Source organism: Chiloscyllium plagiosum, unplaced genomic scaffold (assembly GCF_037043375.1).
Source record: "Chiloscyllium plagiosum isolate Xiang-an unplaced genomic scaffold, Cpla_swu_hap1 HiC_scaffold_15, whole genome shotgun sequence".
Taxonomy (NCBI): Eukaryota; Metazoa; Chordata; class Chondrichthyes; order Orectolobiformes; family Hemiscylliidae; genus Chiloscyllium; species Chiloscyllium plagiosum.
Window position 1 is genome coordinate 62880250 of NW_028270153.1, and position 18790 is coordinate 62899039.

The following is an 18790-nucleotide window of genomic DNA, read 5'->3' on the forward strand; positions in this document are numbered from 1 at the left end:
ATACTGTTTTTGAATTCCCAAACTATCTTTTATTCACAAACACAGATAAAACTCTTTCTTCTCTCTGCATATGATGCAGAACAAACTAGGATGCTTGATTATTTTCTTTGGCTTAAACCAATGTTAGAATATTTTATAACATATTCCATTCCAACAAATGGGTTCCATGGGATTTCCTTGAGCAAGTCTACTGGGCCAACTTTCACCCAGGGAGGAAATATTTGCCTGTTAATAGATGATTGTTGTTATTGTCACGAAAGCTACATAATTTATTCAGACAGGATACCAGTTTATTATAAATAAAGGATCATAGCGTAACTGGGAAAGTTGCTCATGCTATTATAATTGCTGCTTTTAAATTTGCTCTTTCAAATCCATCAATTCTGAACTTACAAAAATTGTCAACACCTGAATCCAGCTGAAGTTCTGGCCAAAATCTTAAATTAGCAATGTTTTTCACGCTATCTTCCTAAGTTCACAGTTAATTTATTATTTTCTCGTCTTTGGTTAGTTAGTTCGTTAGTGCAAATTATAACTTAACTGGAGTTTTCTGGAGATTTGAGGGAGGGATGATTTTCAATGTGAACTTAACTGGTAAATGCCGGAGGAATGGTAAAATCAATTATCTTTAGAATTAAAGCAGTATTTGACTCAAATTAACACCAACAGTCCCAGCAAATTAAGTTGACTATGGGAAACAGGGAATCTCTTCAGTGGCTGAATTTAAAGCTGAAGCAAGGAAAATGTCGATGATTGTAGGGAACAAATCATCACAGTTCCACAAGTATCATTCCAAGGGTTCCTCAGGTCAGCCTCCTTATCTCTACCTTCTTCCATTGTTTCATTGACAAACTTTAACAGAACTATCATCGATAAGCCTTTACAATTGGCTTCCTAGATGAACTGAGCCTTAATCAAAGCCTTAACCATCTGTTTGCAAACCCAGCAGGGCTGGGTATGCCTCAAGACTTCTTTACAATCTAGAAGGTTCGCATGAGGAATATGATAGATTATTTGCCACCAATATGGATGGGTGTAGCTACAAAAACATAGAAGTCATAGAAGCCCTAAAGTGTATTCAGCCCACCATGTCTGCACTGACCCTCTGAAGAGCATCCCATCTTATTCCTGTCATTTAACGTGGCTAATCCCCCTAGCCTGCACATCCCTAGGCACTATGGGATAGTTTTGCATGGCCAGTCCAACTAGCCTGCACATCTTTGGACTGTGGGAGAAAACAAGAGTATCCAGCAGAAACCCACACGGACACAGAGAATGTGCAAACTCCAATAGCCAGCCAAGACTGGAATTGAACCCATGTCTCTGGCACTGCAAGGCAGCATTGCTCACACTTAGCCACCATGCCACCCACATTCATGAAGTTTAAAGGGATCCAGATAAAAGAGTTCCTTCGATCATTGATTCTTAACGAAAGAAGGTATGTATGGAGTTAGGTTGGGGGTAGCCATAACCTTATCAAATGGTGGAACAGGCTCAAGGGGCCGAATAGCCTACTTCTGCTTTTATGTTCCTCTGTTGGTCTTGGACAAAAGGCTCTGAGAGTGTAGTATATTTGGTGTCAAAATGGACAGGAACTGAATGGAGACTATTTAAATTGATTTATGGGGAGGCTCATTACCTATTTAGTTTAAGGCCACTCAGCTTTCAGTTTAAATACCTCAATATTCAGTGACCCTTTAGAACCAGCTGTCAACATAAAAAAGCTAATTGAGAATCATTGCCAAGTTTTACATTTTAAGCCCTTCTCAGTCTCTCCGTGTTATAACTACTATACAAGTGGAAAAGAGAATTGTAGGCAATCATTGAGGGGGCTACTCTTCCACATTCTGCCTTCTATAAACTAGAGACCATCCAAAAATCTGTTGCTCATATTCAAACTGAAAGCAAACTTATTTTACCCATCTCACCCGTGCTTACTGAGTACATTGGCTTCTAGTTAAGCAACACATTGATTATAAAATTCTGATTTTTTTTTCAAATCCCTCTGTGGTGTCACCCCATCTCTAGCTCTATAATCTGCTACTTCAGCTAGAAATAAGAATGTGAAAATAAAGAGAGCAATGGTTCAGAGACTATCAACTCGAAGGTTGTCAGGAAAGCAATGCAATCCACTGCCTATAACTTTAGCAACTAACTGCACAATGGGATGCAATACCTCATATTTATCTAAATTAAACTCAACCTGTCACTCGTCAGTCTATTGGCTCATCTGATCAAGGTCTCATTGTACTCTGAGATAACCTTCTTCGCTGTCCATTACATGTCCAATTTTGGTGTCATCTGCAAACTTACTAGTCATTCCTCTTATGTTCACTTCCACATCATTTTTATAAAAGCTGAAGGCAGTGAACCCAGAACCGAACCTTGTGGCACACTGCTGGACACAGGCCGCCAGTCTGAAAAGCAATCCTCCACCAACAGCCTCTGTCTTCTACCTTCAAGCCAGTTCTCTATCCAAATGGCTATTTCTCCTTGTCAAACACCTTACTGAAGTCCATATAGATCATGTAAACCATTCTGCCTTCTTTAATCCTCTTTGTTACTTCTTCAAAAAACTCAATCAAGCTAGTGAGACAATTTCCCATGCACAAAGCCATGTTGACTATCCCTAATCTGTTTTTGCTTTTCCAAATAATGTATATCCCATCCCTCAGGAAGCCCTCCAACACGGAGTTATATGGAAGATATTTAAAGGAATTAGAGAACACAATATATGATTGTTTAGATAGATAGAGAGACACATTACCTAAGAGGGCCTGATAAAAAGTCCATATTTTACAAACTTAATTGTAATTTACTGAGAAACGTATGAAAATGGTTAATGAGAGAAGCCAAATAGTTGTTCTTTAGTTGGACATTTAAAAACACTTTTGATAAGATACCTAAAGAGATTTCACTAGAAGATGAAAGCTTTGGAATTAGTGGAAATTAATAGTGCTGGGTTGAGAACTGGCGAGAAGACACAGGGAGAAAGTGACTGATCTCCAGTAGAGTGACATTGACAGAATCTACACATCTGCAGATGACAGTAAGTTCTGTATGAATGTTAGGCCTATCGAGAATGCTTGCCTGCTTCAGGTCTATTTCATCTGCCTTATGTTGCTGTGAGTGAGAGAGTGTGAGAAAGAGCGAGAGAGAGAGAGAGCGAATGTGGAGAAGCAATAGCTATTGCTGGGAAGAGTGGGGTGAATTTTTTTTTGAGTTGACAACTAGTGAAAGTTCTTGTAAAAGTTGATTTTCTGTTTGAAAGGAAGAGAGCAGGACTGACGAGGTTTCAGAAATTTAAGAAGCAAGGAATCACTGGGGTGGGCCTTTCTGTTGAAAGTTGATACAGAATATCAGACTGAATGGAAAGATTTTCAAATGACACTGGGAACTTTGACGTGGTAGGGCAATGTGAAGCGAGCCTGCCTGAAAATTTGGATAAATTTGGCATTTGATCTTGTATTGCATACCATAAAGCAAAAATGATCACATTGGCATAATTAGATTGTATTAATTAGCTTATACAAAAGTACATGTTCCTTCTTTAATTGTAATAGTTGCCAGTTAACTAAGATTTATCTATGTTGTTTTCAGTACATTTGTCATAGTAACAGTCTTAACGTGAAATTATTTCCTCAGGCACTTCCTCAGCAATCATCAGCTCACTGGCACGCAGTTTGGGGTCAATCAGAATCACTTGGCACCTGATCTCATTACAGCCTTGGTCTTAGTATCAGCAAAACAGTTGTGAGGTGACAGTGCAAATTGACGTATTAAGTTTTTTTCAAATGAGGACCTGTATCTGGTAGGGGGAAAATACCGCTTCTTAGAAAACATAGGCGCATCAAGGAACGCAGGGTCAGAGAAATCTGCTGGTCACCTACAATTGCCTACCTTGTTAAGAGAGGAATTGCACAGATTTGTTTTAACCCAGTTTTCCCTTCCAGCAAATCACATTGGTCACAGCTGTATGGAATGGGTTGAGTTGACCAGGGGACCTTTGTGTCTTTGAAATTGTTTAGATGTTTTAATCATCGTTAAGTTTTGCCAAGATCCAAGTCAATGCTGAAATAATTGGTGATATACCATTACCTAGACTGATCACAGTTTGTCAATGTATATCTGACAAATGTTGACTGTTGTGCAGGGTTTTAAAGATAAATGGAGGATGAAAGAGCTTTAGAAGTGGCTAAGCTTGTTGAAGGCAATTGAAGACTGGTGGCTCAGTGTTTAGCACTGCAGCCTAACAGTGCCAGTTTGATTCCAGCCTTGGTTGACTATGTGGAATTTGCGAATTCTTCCTATATCTTAGTGGCTTTCCTCCAGATGCTCTGGTTTCCTCCACAGTCCAGAGGTATGCAGGTTAGGTGGATTGGCTGTGCTAAATTGACAGCAGTGTCCAGCGATGTGCAGGCTAGGTAGATCAGTATTAGGAAATGCAGAGTTACAGGAAAAGGGTGGGGGGCGGGGAGGTGGTGGATGCTCTTCGGTGGATGGTATGGGTCGAATGGCCTGCTTCCACCACTGTATGGATTCCATGAGTAATACACACCTACTGTTATATCAGTAACATTAAGGGAGATAATGTTCCTTTTGTCTCAGAACAATTGCTGCAAATGTTTATTATGTTGGACAGAATAGCTCACCTTAAATTTCAGATGTAAAATACTTTCATGCAGTGTGCATTTGCTCTGTTACAATTCTTTTTTGTATCACTTTCCATTTTTAAATTTGTTCTCAAGATACGAACATCACTGACAAACCTGCGTTTATTATCCAGCTGTTGTTGCATTGAGAAGTTAGTGATGGGTCACAGCATGACTTGCTGCATTATGACAGTACACCCACAACATTATTAGGTAGGGAGATCCTGAAATATATATCCCACTCAGAATGAAAGAGATTGTGGAGGCGATTTGCCTGCTCCAATGCATCCTTCAAACCTTGCATCCTGCTATACTTTGATTTCAAAATCTCTTAAAAGGATAGCATACTTAATTACTAAATAAACGCCATGGGAAACCTATTAGTAAGCAATTAAATCATGCTATGTTTAATACCGTGTGATAAAGTACTCCAACATTTTACTGATGCTTTTCATTAGCAAATTTATGTTTTGAACTTTGGCAGAACAGAATCACAAATATCTTGAGCAATGAACTCCAATGAGTATTTTTATAATAACATAGCCTTCGATAACGTGATAGTTAATAGGTTGTGTTCATTGTATTTTTGTAAATAAGCTTCACAAGAAACAGTAGATGAAAGGTTGAAGGAAATTATGTTCTGCGTGTGTTAAGTTAATTTTTCAAATCTAGTGCTCTTCCAAATGTGTATGGAGAAGGTTTTATAAACTGGCTCACACAGATTCCAATCTATATTTGTTCGAGACTGAATTTCCCCCCTTCACAAACATACTTAGCAAATCAGCCATTTACAAACTTAGAGAGAGAGTAAATGCTGTTTGGAAATAGTTTATTTACCCTGAAAAGTACTGTATCCTACTCCTGCAATGGGACGTAATCTGTTCAAAAGAAGGTGGCTCCCCTGCAACGTCCACATCCCATGAATGTATACAAAATTGTGGCTTTGTTTTATCTCTTACTTCTGATGACAAAACAACAATGACTGGAATTAGTTTTATTATTTTGCTTTTTGTTCCATTGTTTGTGTTGCTTAATGAAAAGCATCAAGTTAGAAATTTAGCAGAAAAGGTGCAAAATGCAGTAAGCAGTTCTCAGTGTAAGAAATGATCGAGTTGTTCCAGGTCTGGTCTTGTTTCCATCATTCTGTGTTTGCAGTAAACAGCGGCTGGCTAAGAACCATAATGGATGTCAGTTGCAATCACCAGAACATCCTGAAAAGAAACAGCAACATGACAACGTTATAAATTATCCTCCTTTCTCTCGGAGTACACCACTACTGCATGCTTTGAAACATGGCTTCGAAGTTTAATTCGAATATCCTAGCTGCATACATTTCCATAGGTTGCCATATACATATTCTGTTTAGCACTGAATGAAAGGGACAGAATCATAACGTCATGCGGTGCCACAGGAGGCCATTTGGTTCATTGTGCATCTTTGAAAGAGCTTTCCACTTAGTCCCATTTCGCTGCTCTTTCCTCGTGTTGTTTTTATCCTTTACAAATAGTTATTCAATTCTCCTTGGAAGTTACCATTCAATCTTCTTCCACTCCATTTTCTAGCATTCCATTTCAGATTGCAACTCGGGATATAAAATAATTTATCTTCATTGCCCCCAGAGCTTCTGTCAATTATCTTAAATCTGTGAACATTAGATACTGTCCATTCTGTCACTGGAAACAGTTTCTCTTTACCTACTCTACCTAATTCACTCATAATTTTGACAAAGTCTAATGAATCTCTGCTTACCCGCCTCTGTTCGAAGGAGAACAATCACAACTTCTCTAACCCCTGCACACAACTCAAGTGTCTTGTTCCTGGTACTGTTACAGTAAATTCCCTCTTAGAGAAATTTAAATTGTGTTTAAAGTAAGGCATTAGCATAGGAGAAACAGAACTGAGTCAGGCTTCAAAAGTGACTGCAGTTAAAGAAAAACAACACCGAGTTCATGTGGTTTCCACACTCAGATCTCCGAGTGCACAGGCAATTTGAGGAATACTCTAAATTGGGAAAAGCATTGGAAGGTCACCCTTTTTTTTTTAAAATTCACTCATGAAACATTGGAGTCACTGACTGCACTAGCATTTATAGCCCGTCTCTAGTTGCTTTCAAGAAGATGGTCATGAGTTGCCTTCTTTAATTCATGCACTGTATTTTGATGCCCAATGCCCTTAGGGAGAGAACTCCAGGAGTTTGAGCCAGCAACGATGAAGGAGTGGCGATATACTTCCAAGTCAGGATAGTGAGTGGCTTGGAAGGGAACTTGCAGATTGTGGTGTTCTTATGTATCTGCTATACTTGTCCTTCTCAATGGAAATGGTCATAGGTTTGGAAGGTGCTGTCTAAGGATCTGTGGTGAATTTCTGCAGTGCATCTTGTAGATAGTACAGACTGCTACCATTGAGCATCAGTGGTGGAGGGTGTGGATGTTTGTGGATGTGGTGCCAATCAGGAGGGCTGCTTTGTTCTGGTTGGTGTCTAGCTTTTCAAATATTGATGGAGCTGCACTCATCCAGGCAAGTGGGGAGCATTCCATCACACTCTTGACTTGTGCCTTGTAGATGGTGGACAGGTTTTGGGGAGTTAGAAGATGAGTTACACACTGCAGGATTTCTAGCCTCTTATTGGCTCTTATAGCCACTGAATTTTTTTTGGTGAGTCCAAATGAGTTTCTGGTCAATGGTAACCGCAGAATGTTGATGGTGGGGGATTTAATATCATTGAATATCATGGGCTGGTGATTAGATTGTCTCTTGTTGGTGATGGTCATTGCCTGACATCTGTGTGGCATGAATGTTACTTATCACTTGTCAGCCCAAGCCTCGATATTGTCCAGACCTTGTTTCATTTGAACATAGACTGCTTCAGTATCTGAGGAGTTGCAAATGGTGCTGAATATTGTGCAATTATTGGCGAACATCCTGATCTTACATTGGAGAGAAAGTCATTGATGAAGCAGGTGAAGATGTTGGGCCTATGACACTAACCTGATGAACTCCTGCAGAAATGTCCTGGAGTTGAGATGACTGACCTCCAACATCCACAACCATCTTTCCATGTGCTAAGTATGAGTCCAAACCACAGAGAGAGTTTGCTGCACCCCCCCCCCCCCCCCCCCCCCCCCCGGATTCACATTGATTCCAGTTTTTCTCTATCTCCTTGATACCAAACTCGGTTGAACGCAGGCTTGATGGCAAGGGCTGTCACTCTCACCTCACCTCTGCAATTCAGCTGTTTTATCCATGTTTGGACCAAGGCTGTAATGAGGTCAGGAGCTGAGTGGCCCTGGTGGAACCCAAATTGGGTGTCACTGAGCAGGTTCTGTTTGATAGCACTGTTGATGACACCTTCCATCACTTTACTGATGATGGAGAGGAGACTGATGGGGTGGGAATTGGCTGAGTTGGATTTGTCTTGCTTTTTGTGTACAGGACATACTTGGGCAATTTTTCACATTGTTGGCAGATGCCAGTATTGTAACTATACCGGAAGAGCTTGGCTAGGCGGGTGACAAGTCCTAGAGCACAAGTCTTCAGAACTATTGTCAGAATGTTGTCAGGGCCCATAGCCTCTGCAATATCCAATGTCTCCATCCATTTCTCGATGTCATGTGGAGTGAATCAAATTGTCTGAAAGCTAGTATCTGTAACGCTGGGCACCACTGGAATAAGCTGAAATGGATCATCCACTTGGCACTTCTAGTTGAATATTGCTGGGAATGTTTGAGCCTTATATTTTGTTACTTATGCTATTTAGTATGCAAGTAGTCCTTTTTGTATCTTCAGCCAGCAAATTGGTAAGGATGAGATCAAGTATGTTTTTCCCTTTTGTTTTTCTCTCATCACCTGCCACAGACCCAGTCTAGCAGTAATGTTCTTTAGGACCTTACCAGCTTGAATAGTACTACTGCTGAACCAGTCTTGGTGGTGGACATTGAAATCCAACCAACCCGAGTACATTGTGTGCCCTTGCCACCCTCAGTGCTTCCTCCAAGTGATGTTCAACATGGAGGAGCACTGATTCGTCTGCCGAGAGAGGATGGTATATGATAATCAGCAGGAGGTTTCCTTGCCCACGTTTAACCTGAAGCCTTGAGATTTCACGCGGTCCAGAGTCACTGTTGACAACTCTAAGGGCAACTGCCTCCCAACTATATTTAATCTGCTGCCACCTCTGCTGCATCTGTCCTGCCGATGGGATAGGACATTGCCAGGGATAGTGATAGTGGTGCCTAGGACATTGTCTGTAAGGTATGATTCCGTGATATGTCAGGCTGTTGCAGGGTCAACAAGGCTGTTTTTGCCATGGTCTTTTCTGATGCCTTGTTCAATGCTAGGTGGTCCCGCCGGTTTCATTTCGTTGTTCAGGCTTTGTAGCAATTGATACAACCGAGGGGCTTGAGAGGCCACCTCAGAGGCCAGACAGGAGTTAACCACATTTCTGTGGGTCTGGAGTCACATGTAGTCCAGACCAGCTGAGGATGACAGATTATCTTCTCTGGAGGACATTAGTGACTCAGGTGGCATTTTCTGATGGTTACAGTCATCAGTAGATTCTTAATTCCAGATTTTTTAAAATAGAACTCCAGTTCCACCGTCTGCCACGGCAGCATTCAAACCTGGGTCCCCAAGATATCAGTTGAGTTTCTGGATTACCAATAATACCACTAGGACATCACCTTCCCCCATCCACTAGTCTGAATGTCTGACCTGTTTTGCAGATGGGAATTGCTTTGATGTTGAACCATTTAAACAGACCACAAATACTCCAGGATGGAGTGATTATCAGCCCAACTCATTTAAAATTCTGTCACCTTTATTGCTATTTAATTTGATTTTGCCTAGTTTATACCAATATCTGGCTGCAAATAAGACAGTGGCTACACACCAGAATGTTATATGCTTATGAAAAAAGTTAGCCATAGACAGCATCCCAAGATGAGACAAGAAAGAAAAACCACATGACTCTCTCTCATTTGTTTCTTTCAGAGATAAGTCTCCTTGTGGGTTCCTCCTGTTAGATACATTATTTAACTTTAGTATGTCAAATGTTATGACTGCCACTTTGAAGATCTTGTGTCCTGCAGTTACTCACCTGGTTCACCTTAATAAGTGGATTTACGAAGCTTAAGTGATCCACATTGGGTAGTGGAAATCCAGTGGCCAATCTTTCTGTAAAGAAACACATAACAATTTTGTACATCATTCACAGAATTAAGTGTATCTGAGAAAAAGACACTTTTCCAATGCTTGTGATCTTGTACACATCAGGACAATTTGCAAAAAATATCAAAGTAAAGGAAAAACAACATTTGTACTGCATGAGAGGAGAGTGCAGATTGGCTAGGAATTGGACTCTGATTAGTTAAGACATCGCTATAGCGATTGCAACAGTTAATGATGATTGACACGCAACTGTCAAGCTTTGTTTATATGTTAAATCAGGCAGCTCGACCCTGATTGGTCAAGGTAATGCCCTGAGAAATGAATCCGAGAATGGCTGTTACCAATTTTGTTGAGTTGAGACAGGTTCAATGTTTGTACAAATTATTTTTGTCTACAAAAACAAGGCTGAGTTTTAATATGTGGAGCTAATAGTTATGCAAGTGTTTCACAATGTGAGCCCTGACATCCTTTCTTTACAGGGCTAAAGTGAGGACTGCAGATGTTGGAAACCAGAGTTTAGATCAGAGTGGTGCTGGAAAAGCACAGCAGGTCAGGCAGCATCCAAGGAGCAGGAAAATCGACGTTTCGGGCAAAAGCCCTTCATCAGGCATAGAGCTCCACTCTGATCCTTTCTTTACAGACCACTTGCCAACCAAGTTTCCTGTCATACAGTGTAAATGTTGTTTTCCCTTTAGTATTTTTTGTGAAGGGTCCTGATGAGTGCAAGGTGAAAAGCTTTGACAAAATGTGTCTTTTTTCAGCTTTCACATTAATCCCATCCAGTCACATTCCTACACTCATTCAACATTCCACTACACCCGGGTACTGATTTATTATGCTACAAGGGTGAAAGATACAAACAAAAACTTTGGGGTAAAGGAAATTGAGAATATAAGCTTGGTTAAAACTGGAAAGTTATCGTTATTAATAAAAAACAAGGAAGTAAATATTATATGAACTTATATCCCACGTACACTGCAGGCAGGGGCCTTGTACAAAAGGTATATAATCTATGCATCAGTATCAGTCTGCAAGCCACATGGAGAAATTGTTTGGGTGAAGATTTAGCATTGAGGCGAAAGTGTGATTATTTTAAACTGGTAGGAACCAGAAGATATAACATTTATGGACTTGGTTCCCAGTCCAGAACCTGAGCAAAATAAGTAAAGATGGAATGATGCCTTGACAAAACAGTTAGCTTTTGATTAAGCTCATTTAGCTGTGTGTATGAGATTCCATGGCACTATTTTAAGAAATGCAGGAAGTTTGACTGATATTGTTCACTCAACGTGAATTGGTCACTTAAGTTTGAAGTTCAATTCGGCAAATTGACAACAGTATTCGCCTATGTAACAACAGTAACTTTACTTCAAAAGTAATTCATTGGTTGTGAAGCACTTTGAAATGTAATGAGGATGTAACAAGTCAGAAGTCGCATGACACCAGGTTATAGTCCAAGTTTATTTGAAATCACAAGCTTTCACCTGATAAAGGAACAGCACTCTGAAAACTTGTAATTTCAAGTAAATTTGTTGGACTATAACCTGGTGTCATGTGACTTCCAACTTTGTCCACCGCAGTCCAATATAGGCACCTTCACATCTCGAAGATGTAAGTCCTCATGTTTTTGATTTATCCCTTTAATGGGATGTGGGCTTCAATGGCAAGGACAGAACTTGTTGCCACTTCTAATTACCCTTGATTTGAGTTTGCTTGGCCATTTGTGAGAGCACTTAAGAGTCAATCATATGGATCTGGAGTCACATATAGGCCAGATGAGGTAAAGACGGTAGATTTGCTTCATCCACATTAATGAATCAGATGCTTTTCCTTGGCCCAACAATCAATGATAGTTTCATTGTTGCCATTACTGAAATTACTTTCTTCAGGCTGGAATCGAACCCAAGTCCCTGGCGCTGTGAGGCAGCAGTGCTAACCACTGAGCCACCGTGCCGCCGCATGGTGAATGGATATAGCAATTTTCTATTAGAGATCTTCTACAGCACAATTTTCTAGCAGTTTTCCAAAGTGGGACTTTCTCTAGCATGAGATTGCAGAGGAACATAACTGTCACGTTATAGCAGAACATCCTGTAATCAATAAAGAAACTGAAACGCTTTGCGGACTATTGTGACCAAATCTGTACATTGGGTGATTGATTGATTGCATGTCTACTTTCACCTTCCTGATCTTTGACCCCATTCTAATCAGCGAAGTGTAAGATTACATCAGCACAGTATAGAATTGATGTGCTGTCTGATCTTGTATGTTTCTCACTTCAAATGTTAAACTAAAATCATTCCCAAAGTAAGTCATCAAAATCTACGACACAATCTATAACAAAACTTTGCAAGATACAGTCTCTGAAACGGAACACTGATCTCTGCAATGAAGCCAGTCGAATAATGTGTACCTCTCTAGATTTGGATACAGAACTGGCTTGAAGATAGAAAACTGAGGGTGGTGGTGGAGGGTTGTTTTTCAGACTGGAGGCCTGTGACCAGTGGAGTGCCACAAGGATCGGTGCTGGGTCCACTACTTTTTCATTTATACAAATGATTTGGATGTAAGCATAAGAGGTATAGTTAATAAGTTTGCAGATGACATCAAAATTGGAGATGTAGTGGACAGCAAAGAAGGTTACCTCAGATTTCAACAAGATCTTGATCAGATGGGCCAATGGGCTGAGAAGTGGCAGATGGAGTTTAATTTAGATAAATGTGAGGTGCTGCAGTTTGGGAAAGCAAATCTGAGCAGGACTTATACACTTAATGGTAAGGTCCTAGGGAGTGTTGCTGAACAAAGAGACCTTGGAGTGCAGGTTCATAGCTCCTTGAAAGTGGAGTCGCAGGTAGATAGGATAGTGAAGAAGGAATTAGGTATGCTTTCCTTTATTGGTCAGAGTATTGAGTATAGGAGTTGGGAGGTCATGTTGCGGCTGTACAGGACATTGGTTAGGCCACTGTTGGAATATTGTCTCCTTCCTGTCGCAAGGATGTTGTGAAACTTGAAAGGGTTCAGAAAAGACTTACAAGGATGTTGCCAGGGTTGGAGGATTTGAGCAAGAGGGAGAGGTTGGCTAGGCTGGGGCCGTTTTCCCCGGAGCGTCGGAGGCTGAGGGGTGACCTTATAGAGGTTTATAAAATCATGAGCGGCATGGATAGGATAAATAGACAAAGTCTCTTCCCTGGGGTCGGGGAGTCCAGAACTGGAGGGCATAGGTTTAGGGTGAGAGGGGAAAGATATAAAAGAGACCTAAGGAGCAACTTTTTTACTCAGAGGGTGGTACGTGTATGAAATGAGCTGCCAGAGGAAGTGGTGGAGGCTGGTACAATTGCAATACTTAAAAGGCATTTGGATGGGTATATGAGTAGGATGGGTTTGGAGGGATTGGGCCAGGTGCTGGCATTGGGTTGGGATATCTGGTCGGCATGGACGGGCTGCACTGAAGGGTCTGTTTCCATGCTATACATCTCTATGACTCTGTGTCAGCCTATGAGTTTAATCCTATGGAGACATTGAATTCTAATTAACGACGCGCTTCGTACTGTCTACTTTCACCTTCGATTTTTGTATTCATTCATGGGTTGAGGGCATTACTGGCTAGGCAGCATTTATTGTCCATCCCTAATTGCCCAGAGGCAGTTAAGAGTCAACTAATGGACAATAACGAACTGAATGGGTTTTCCCAGCAATCGACAATAGATTCATGATTATCATTAGACTCGTAATTCCACCGTCTGCCGAGGCAGGTCTGGAAGTAGGGTCCCAAGAACATTGTCTGGGTCTCTGGTTTAACAGTTCACCATGAATACCTATAAGCCATCTCTGCCTCAAACTTACCATTGATTTTCGGTAACACCACTGCCTTTACTGCAAAGTTCAATAGACCCTGTAGAATAGTCACCTACAATAAGAAAGGACAGATAATAAATTTAAACATTATTAGATTGGTTATATTAACAGTTTTCTCTCTTTCAAATGGCTTGTAGAATATTGTAGTGTGAAATTCATGACTAAATACAGAAGCACATGCTACAAGTAGAGAGCAGAGAGCCAGCATGAAGTTGGGTGAATAAGGTGCAAGACTTATGGAGTTGCCTGTTTACATGGCCTCAGCCAGTTCAATTGATTGAAATAAAGGCAACACACATTCCAAATAAAAACAAACATTTTTGAAAAGAAACTCAGTTCCATTGAAGATGCTATGCTAAAACCCATGAATAAAACAACTTTGTGTTACGTGTATGGAGAGGAACTTTGACATGGCTCTGTATCTAAGGTTCCTGAAATGTCAGATACTTATTTTCATGAGTAGGGTTCTAGGATTTCTGTGGTTTGATCTGATTAAAAAAAAATTAAGGCCACAGATTTAGATAGAATCAATTAAATTCTGTTTACATGGCATGCAACTTAAATTGTAAACTACTGTTTTCAGATCGAGTCCTTGATTCATCAATTCTTGCTTGAAACTATTATTAACTGTGCGAGAATGAATGCCAACACACGTCTTTTCCACCTCCACCAAATTCGGCAGTGTTTGACACCTCAAGTCACTGTAATCAAATCTTCTTAAGATGTATGTGAATTATCTCCACAACCATGGATTGGGGTGAAGTGTTGATTTCACAGGTTTGTGCACTAGTGAATGTCACTAACAACTACAGCTGTGGTAGAGAGAGTCTACTTCATCCCAAATCTTGACCAGATTTTGGCTTTGTTTGGAATTGAGTGGTGAGGAGTGACACTGACATTTAACAGTGAGGAGTTCAGTAAAATCACAAACTGTGTGTTTCACTCATCAAAAACTGCACCCCAATGACCTAAAGCCAATAGAGAGGTTTGGAGATTTATGTGTACCTTGAAAAAGAACTGATATCTGCAGTTACAGCTGAGAGCAAGTCCTGGAAGAAACAGCATTATTGCTTTCTTTACAGAGTAATCCCTCACTAACTTACTAGAAAACCTACAGCTACATTCATCTGTGTAAGTGCAGGCCCAGGCACAAAGACAGAAGTCACACGCCCTGGTGCTATTCCTGACCATGACTTGAACAAAGTTGCTCCAACCCGACTCGACTACAGCAGTCCCCCGAAGACCTTAGTAGTTGGGTTCTGATGTATGCCCTTGTCCCCGGCCCTCCCCTTCATGAGATATCCTGTGCAGTTTGTGATCAACATGCTTATAAACATGATTGAGACCAGAGGGATTGCATGCGAGTAAAGACAGAAGAGAACAAGAAACTTACAGCCACACCACTCAATCAGGAAATAAAATGTGTGGGAAAAGTGATGCTGATGTTTGAATGGATACAACTTTCTTATGACATCCAATCATTTAGCATTACAAAAAAAATCATTTTGCCTTATGGGAGATTCTAAGTCCAAAGGTATTATCTCAGAGAAAGGAGATTTAAAACAGAGACGAGGTGGAATTACTCCTGAGTGAGAAGAGAATCTCTAGAATTCTTTACCATGGAGGGCTGTAGAGGCTGGGTCATTAGTATATGCAATGCTGAGATAGACAGAATAAATAACTGAGTATATTAGTGAATTGATACAGAAGTTAAAATATGGAAGAATTTGAATGGTTAAGACATTGTTCAGCTTACTGTTTAGAATTTGGACACGAATGATTGAAACATTCAATGTCTCATTTATTAATCCTACTGGACCATCAGGCTGCTCTGTCATCAGAGAGAGACAATTTGTGGTGGTTTCTCCTGAGGGTCGCTACACCCCAGGTGAAGGGGGAGGTTAAGGAGGAAAGGGCTTTATGGTAACCTCTGCCAGTGTGGGAATTGAACCCAAACTGTTGGTATTACTCTGCATTGTTAACTCGTCATCCAGCCAACTGAACTAATCAATCCCCTGCTCATTTACTAAGAAGGGGAGAGATTTATTTTGTACTCTTTTCAAATCACAGCTGTTAAGTTAAAGCTGCCATAAAGAATAACACCAGTAGATGGAGCTGTAAGAAAAAGCAGCAAAAAGCATGGAATTAATTTTTCTTAAAAGCAGACTTTAGATCATAAGACAATATGAAAGAGGAGTAGAATTAGGCCATTTGACCCATTGAGTCTGCTCCACCATTCCTTCATGGCTGACATGTTTCTTAACCCCATTCTCCTGCCTTCTTCCCATAACCTTTGACCCCCTTACTAATCAAGAACCTATCTATCTCTGTCTTAAATACACTCAATGACTTGGTCTCTACTGCCCTCAGCGGCAACGAGTTCCACAGATTAACTACCTCTGGCTGAAGAAATTCCTCATCTCAGTTCTAAATGATCGTCCCTTCACCCGGAGGCCGTGCCCTGAGTCCTAGTCTCTCCTGATAGTGGAAACATCTTCTCCACATCCACCCTATCCAGGCTTCTCAGTATCCTGTAAGTTTCAATCAGATTCCCCCTCATCCTTCTAAACTCCATCGAGTGCAGATTCAGAGTCTTCCACCATTCCTCATATGACAAGCCCTACATCTCTGGGATCTTTCTTGTGAACCTCCTCTGGACCCACTCCAATGCCAGCACATCCTTCCTTGGATACGGGGCCCAAGACTACTCACAAGGTTCCAAAAGCATCTGACCAGAGCCTTATACAGCTTCAGCAGTACATCCTTGCTCTTGTACTTGAGCCATTTCAAAATGAATGCTAACATTGCATTCACCTTATTATCTTCTGGTTTATAAGCAGCTGTTTCTACGTAGCTGCCAAGAACCCCATGCTCATCTGAAATCTTCATCGATCCCTACTCATTTTCAAGTAGCAAAACATTAGAGTGAGCAATTCAGTTCTAATCGGATGAATGACAGAAGCTGCTATGTTGAACAGTGGCAATACTTGAGTTTGTGACACCAGCACTATCAGACTTCAGTCTCAGTGCATTTATAGTCACAGGCATCACCACATACAAGTGAAATTAGAGGGTTGTTATGGCACAGTCTGCCTACCTCTGAACCAAGGAGGCCAGTGTTCGAGTCCCAACTACTTTGTAGGCGTGCAACACCATCTTTGAACAGATTGTTTAGAAAATACCTTCAAATGAAATTTAGTTTAAGACCTTTTAATAAGTTACACTTACCTTAAAAGGACCAACATCGGAATGTTTAAGCGATAGGAGCAGCCTATACATAAGAAACATAAAAGAATGGGATTCTGAGTCACAAAGGATTGTATCGGTAAGTGTAGTTTAAAGGAATATCGATTTAATCAATACTTTATAATTCTTCTTTGATGAAGCATCCATTGTGCAGTGGTGAAACGTACCATGTTCCCACCTCAGATTTAACCTGTGCTGGGCTAGTTACTGGTGAGATTTTTAAAGGATTGGCCTGTAAGGAAACTAAAGAAATTTCTATCTATTTTATTCAGGTTTCCAAACAAATTGATTTAAAATGACAGCTGCCTCTCTTTAACACTATTAAACATGGAACTGTGTCTTGTTCAGAGAATAATTAGGTTTTCTTTTCCATGGCTGTAAAAATTTGTTTGGAATAGTAACATATGCAGATTTATAAATAGCAGAAAAGAACATTCTCTGGATGCAGGACAGTTAGAGAAAATCATCACGGCGACTAAAGCTTATCTGGGCCTATACCTTGATTAGCTTCAATTCATCCACAGTGGCCCACATCCTTGCTCAGACATCAGGCAACATTTGTTGCCGGATGTTCGCCACTAGCTGGTGATCTCGTGGGAGTCCCTTTTGATGCTTCAGCTGGGAACCATCTGATGGAATTAATGGCCTTTCACTGCCCAGTATTGGCTGGTCCCTGGGATTTAAGATCCCAGGCAGAGAACCCCACTCCACCCAAAATAACTGCCAGCCAGTTTTGAGGCCTCCATTACCTGTCAGTGGCCAGTGCTGTCCACCCGACAGACACTTAAAAACGCTGTGGGACCCAAGCCACAGTTGAGAGAGGCCAAGATGGGATTTCTGGATGAGGGTGGTGAAGGGAGTGGGTCATTGGCTGGGGGTGAGGGGATCAGAAGGAAGGCTGGGGTTACGATGGGGGGATAGGTCCTCGAATTCTCACCTAACATGTTGGGATTCCCTAATTTTAGACACAGTGAATGGGAGACCACTCCCACTCTGAAGCTTGAGCTCCCAACCGGGTGATTCCCAGGTTGTCACTGGGTGAAGTACCAGCAGTGGCAGTGGGAGATGCCAGGGGGCAGGGTGACAGCAGGCACACAGACACACGAGATGGCTGCTGAGCCATCAGTTGGCCACTTGGCACACAAGATGGCTGCCGGACCACAATATGGAAATAGACAGAGCAAATACAGACACTGGCCGGGGCCACCAGTATGCCAGCATAACGCACACACAACCTAGTTGATTAAGGTGGGTGGGGGAGAGAATACACATGAGTAGCGTATACTGCCCGCTGAAGCGTCTGAGTCCGGCCAACACCTTTGATAGAAATGCTAACGGCTTGATATAGACTCAATACAAAATGCTAATAGCCAAGGCTGCAGTGATCATCCTTCTCAGGAAGAGTGATTAACGCCCATTACTACAGCAATGGACTTTCGCCCAGACATTGAAACTGACAAAGGCTGCGTTGGAACTGACAATGACTGCACTGAAACTATCAACGATTCTGCAATGTTTACAATAAACAAACCATGTTACAGAGACAATAACCTCATCACTGACCTATTATTATAAATGTATAAAAGTATCTTGACATGGGCTCCAGGTTGAGAGAAGACTTGCAGCTGACCTCTGTTTTGTTCGTGTCTTTCTCTCCCAAAGCTCCGGTACAATAAACTGTGTCATTGAACCCTGACTCTGACTCCGAGGCTGATGATTTTCCCCACAACAAGTCCCTTAAGTGGGCATTTACTGTCCCCTAGGTACGGGCTATCAGTAGTAGCAGTGTATCAGTGGCATCACCACGCATCTTCCTGCCTGATTGAACTTTCTCCCATCTCCAAACCCACTTTGGAGGTTTGTGGGCATTA

At 41.2% G+C, this 18790-nt stretch overlaps 1 protein-coding gene across 3 annotated transcripts in view; it reads right to left on the reverse strand.

Annotated features, from left to right (window-relative positions):
• Positions 1–5036: 5036 nt before the first annotated feature.
• The window catches only part of LOC122559993 (bactericidal permeability-increasing protein-like), a 63192-nt gene continuing 49438 nt past the window's right edge, over positions 5037–18790 (reverse strand). For all 3 annotated transcript variants that reach the window (XM_087994989.1, XM_043710130.2, XM_043710129.2), the window contains 4 exons: positions 16902–16944; positions 13662–13725; positions 9748–9824; positions 5037–5863 (listed from right to left, as the gene is read on the reverse strand). In XM_087994989.1, the coding sequence (XP_087851115.1) occupies positions 5822–5863; positions 9748–9824; positions 13662–13725; positions 16902–16944 (226 nt within the window). In that variant the 3' untranslated portion in view covers positions 5037–5821. The remainder of the gene's footprint in view (positions 5864–9747; positions 9825–13661; positions 13726–16901; positions 16945–18790) is intronic.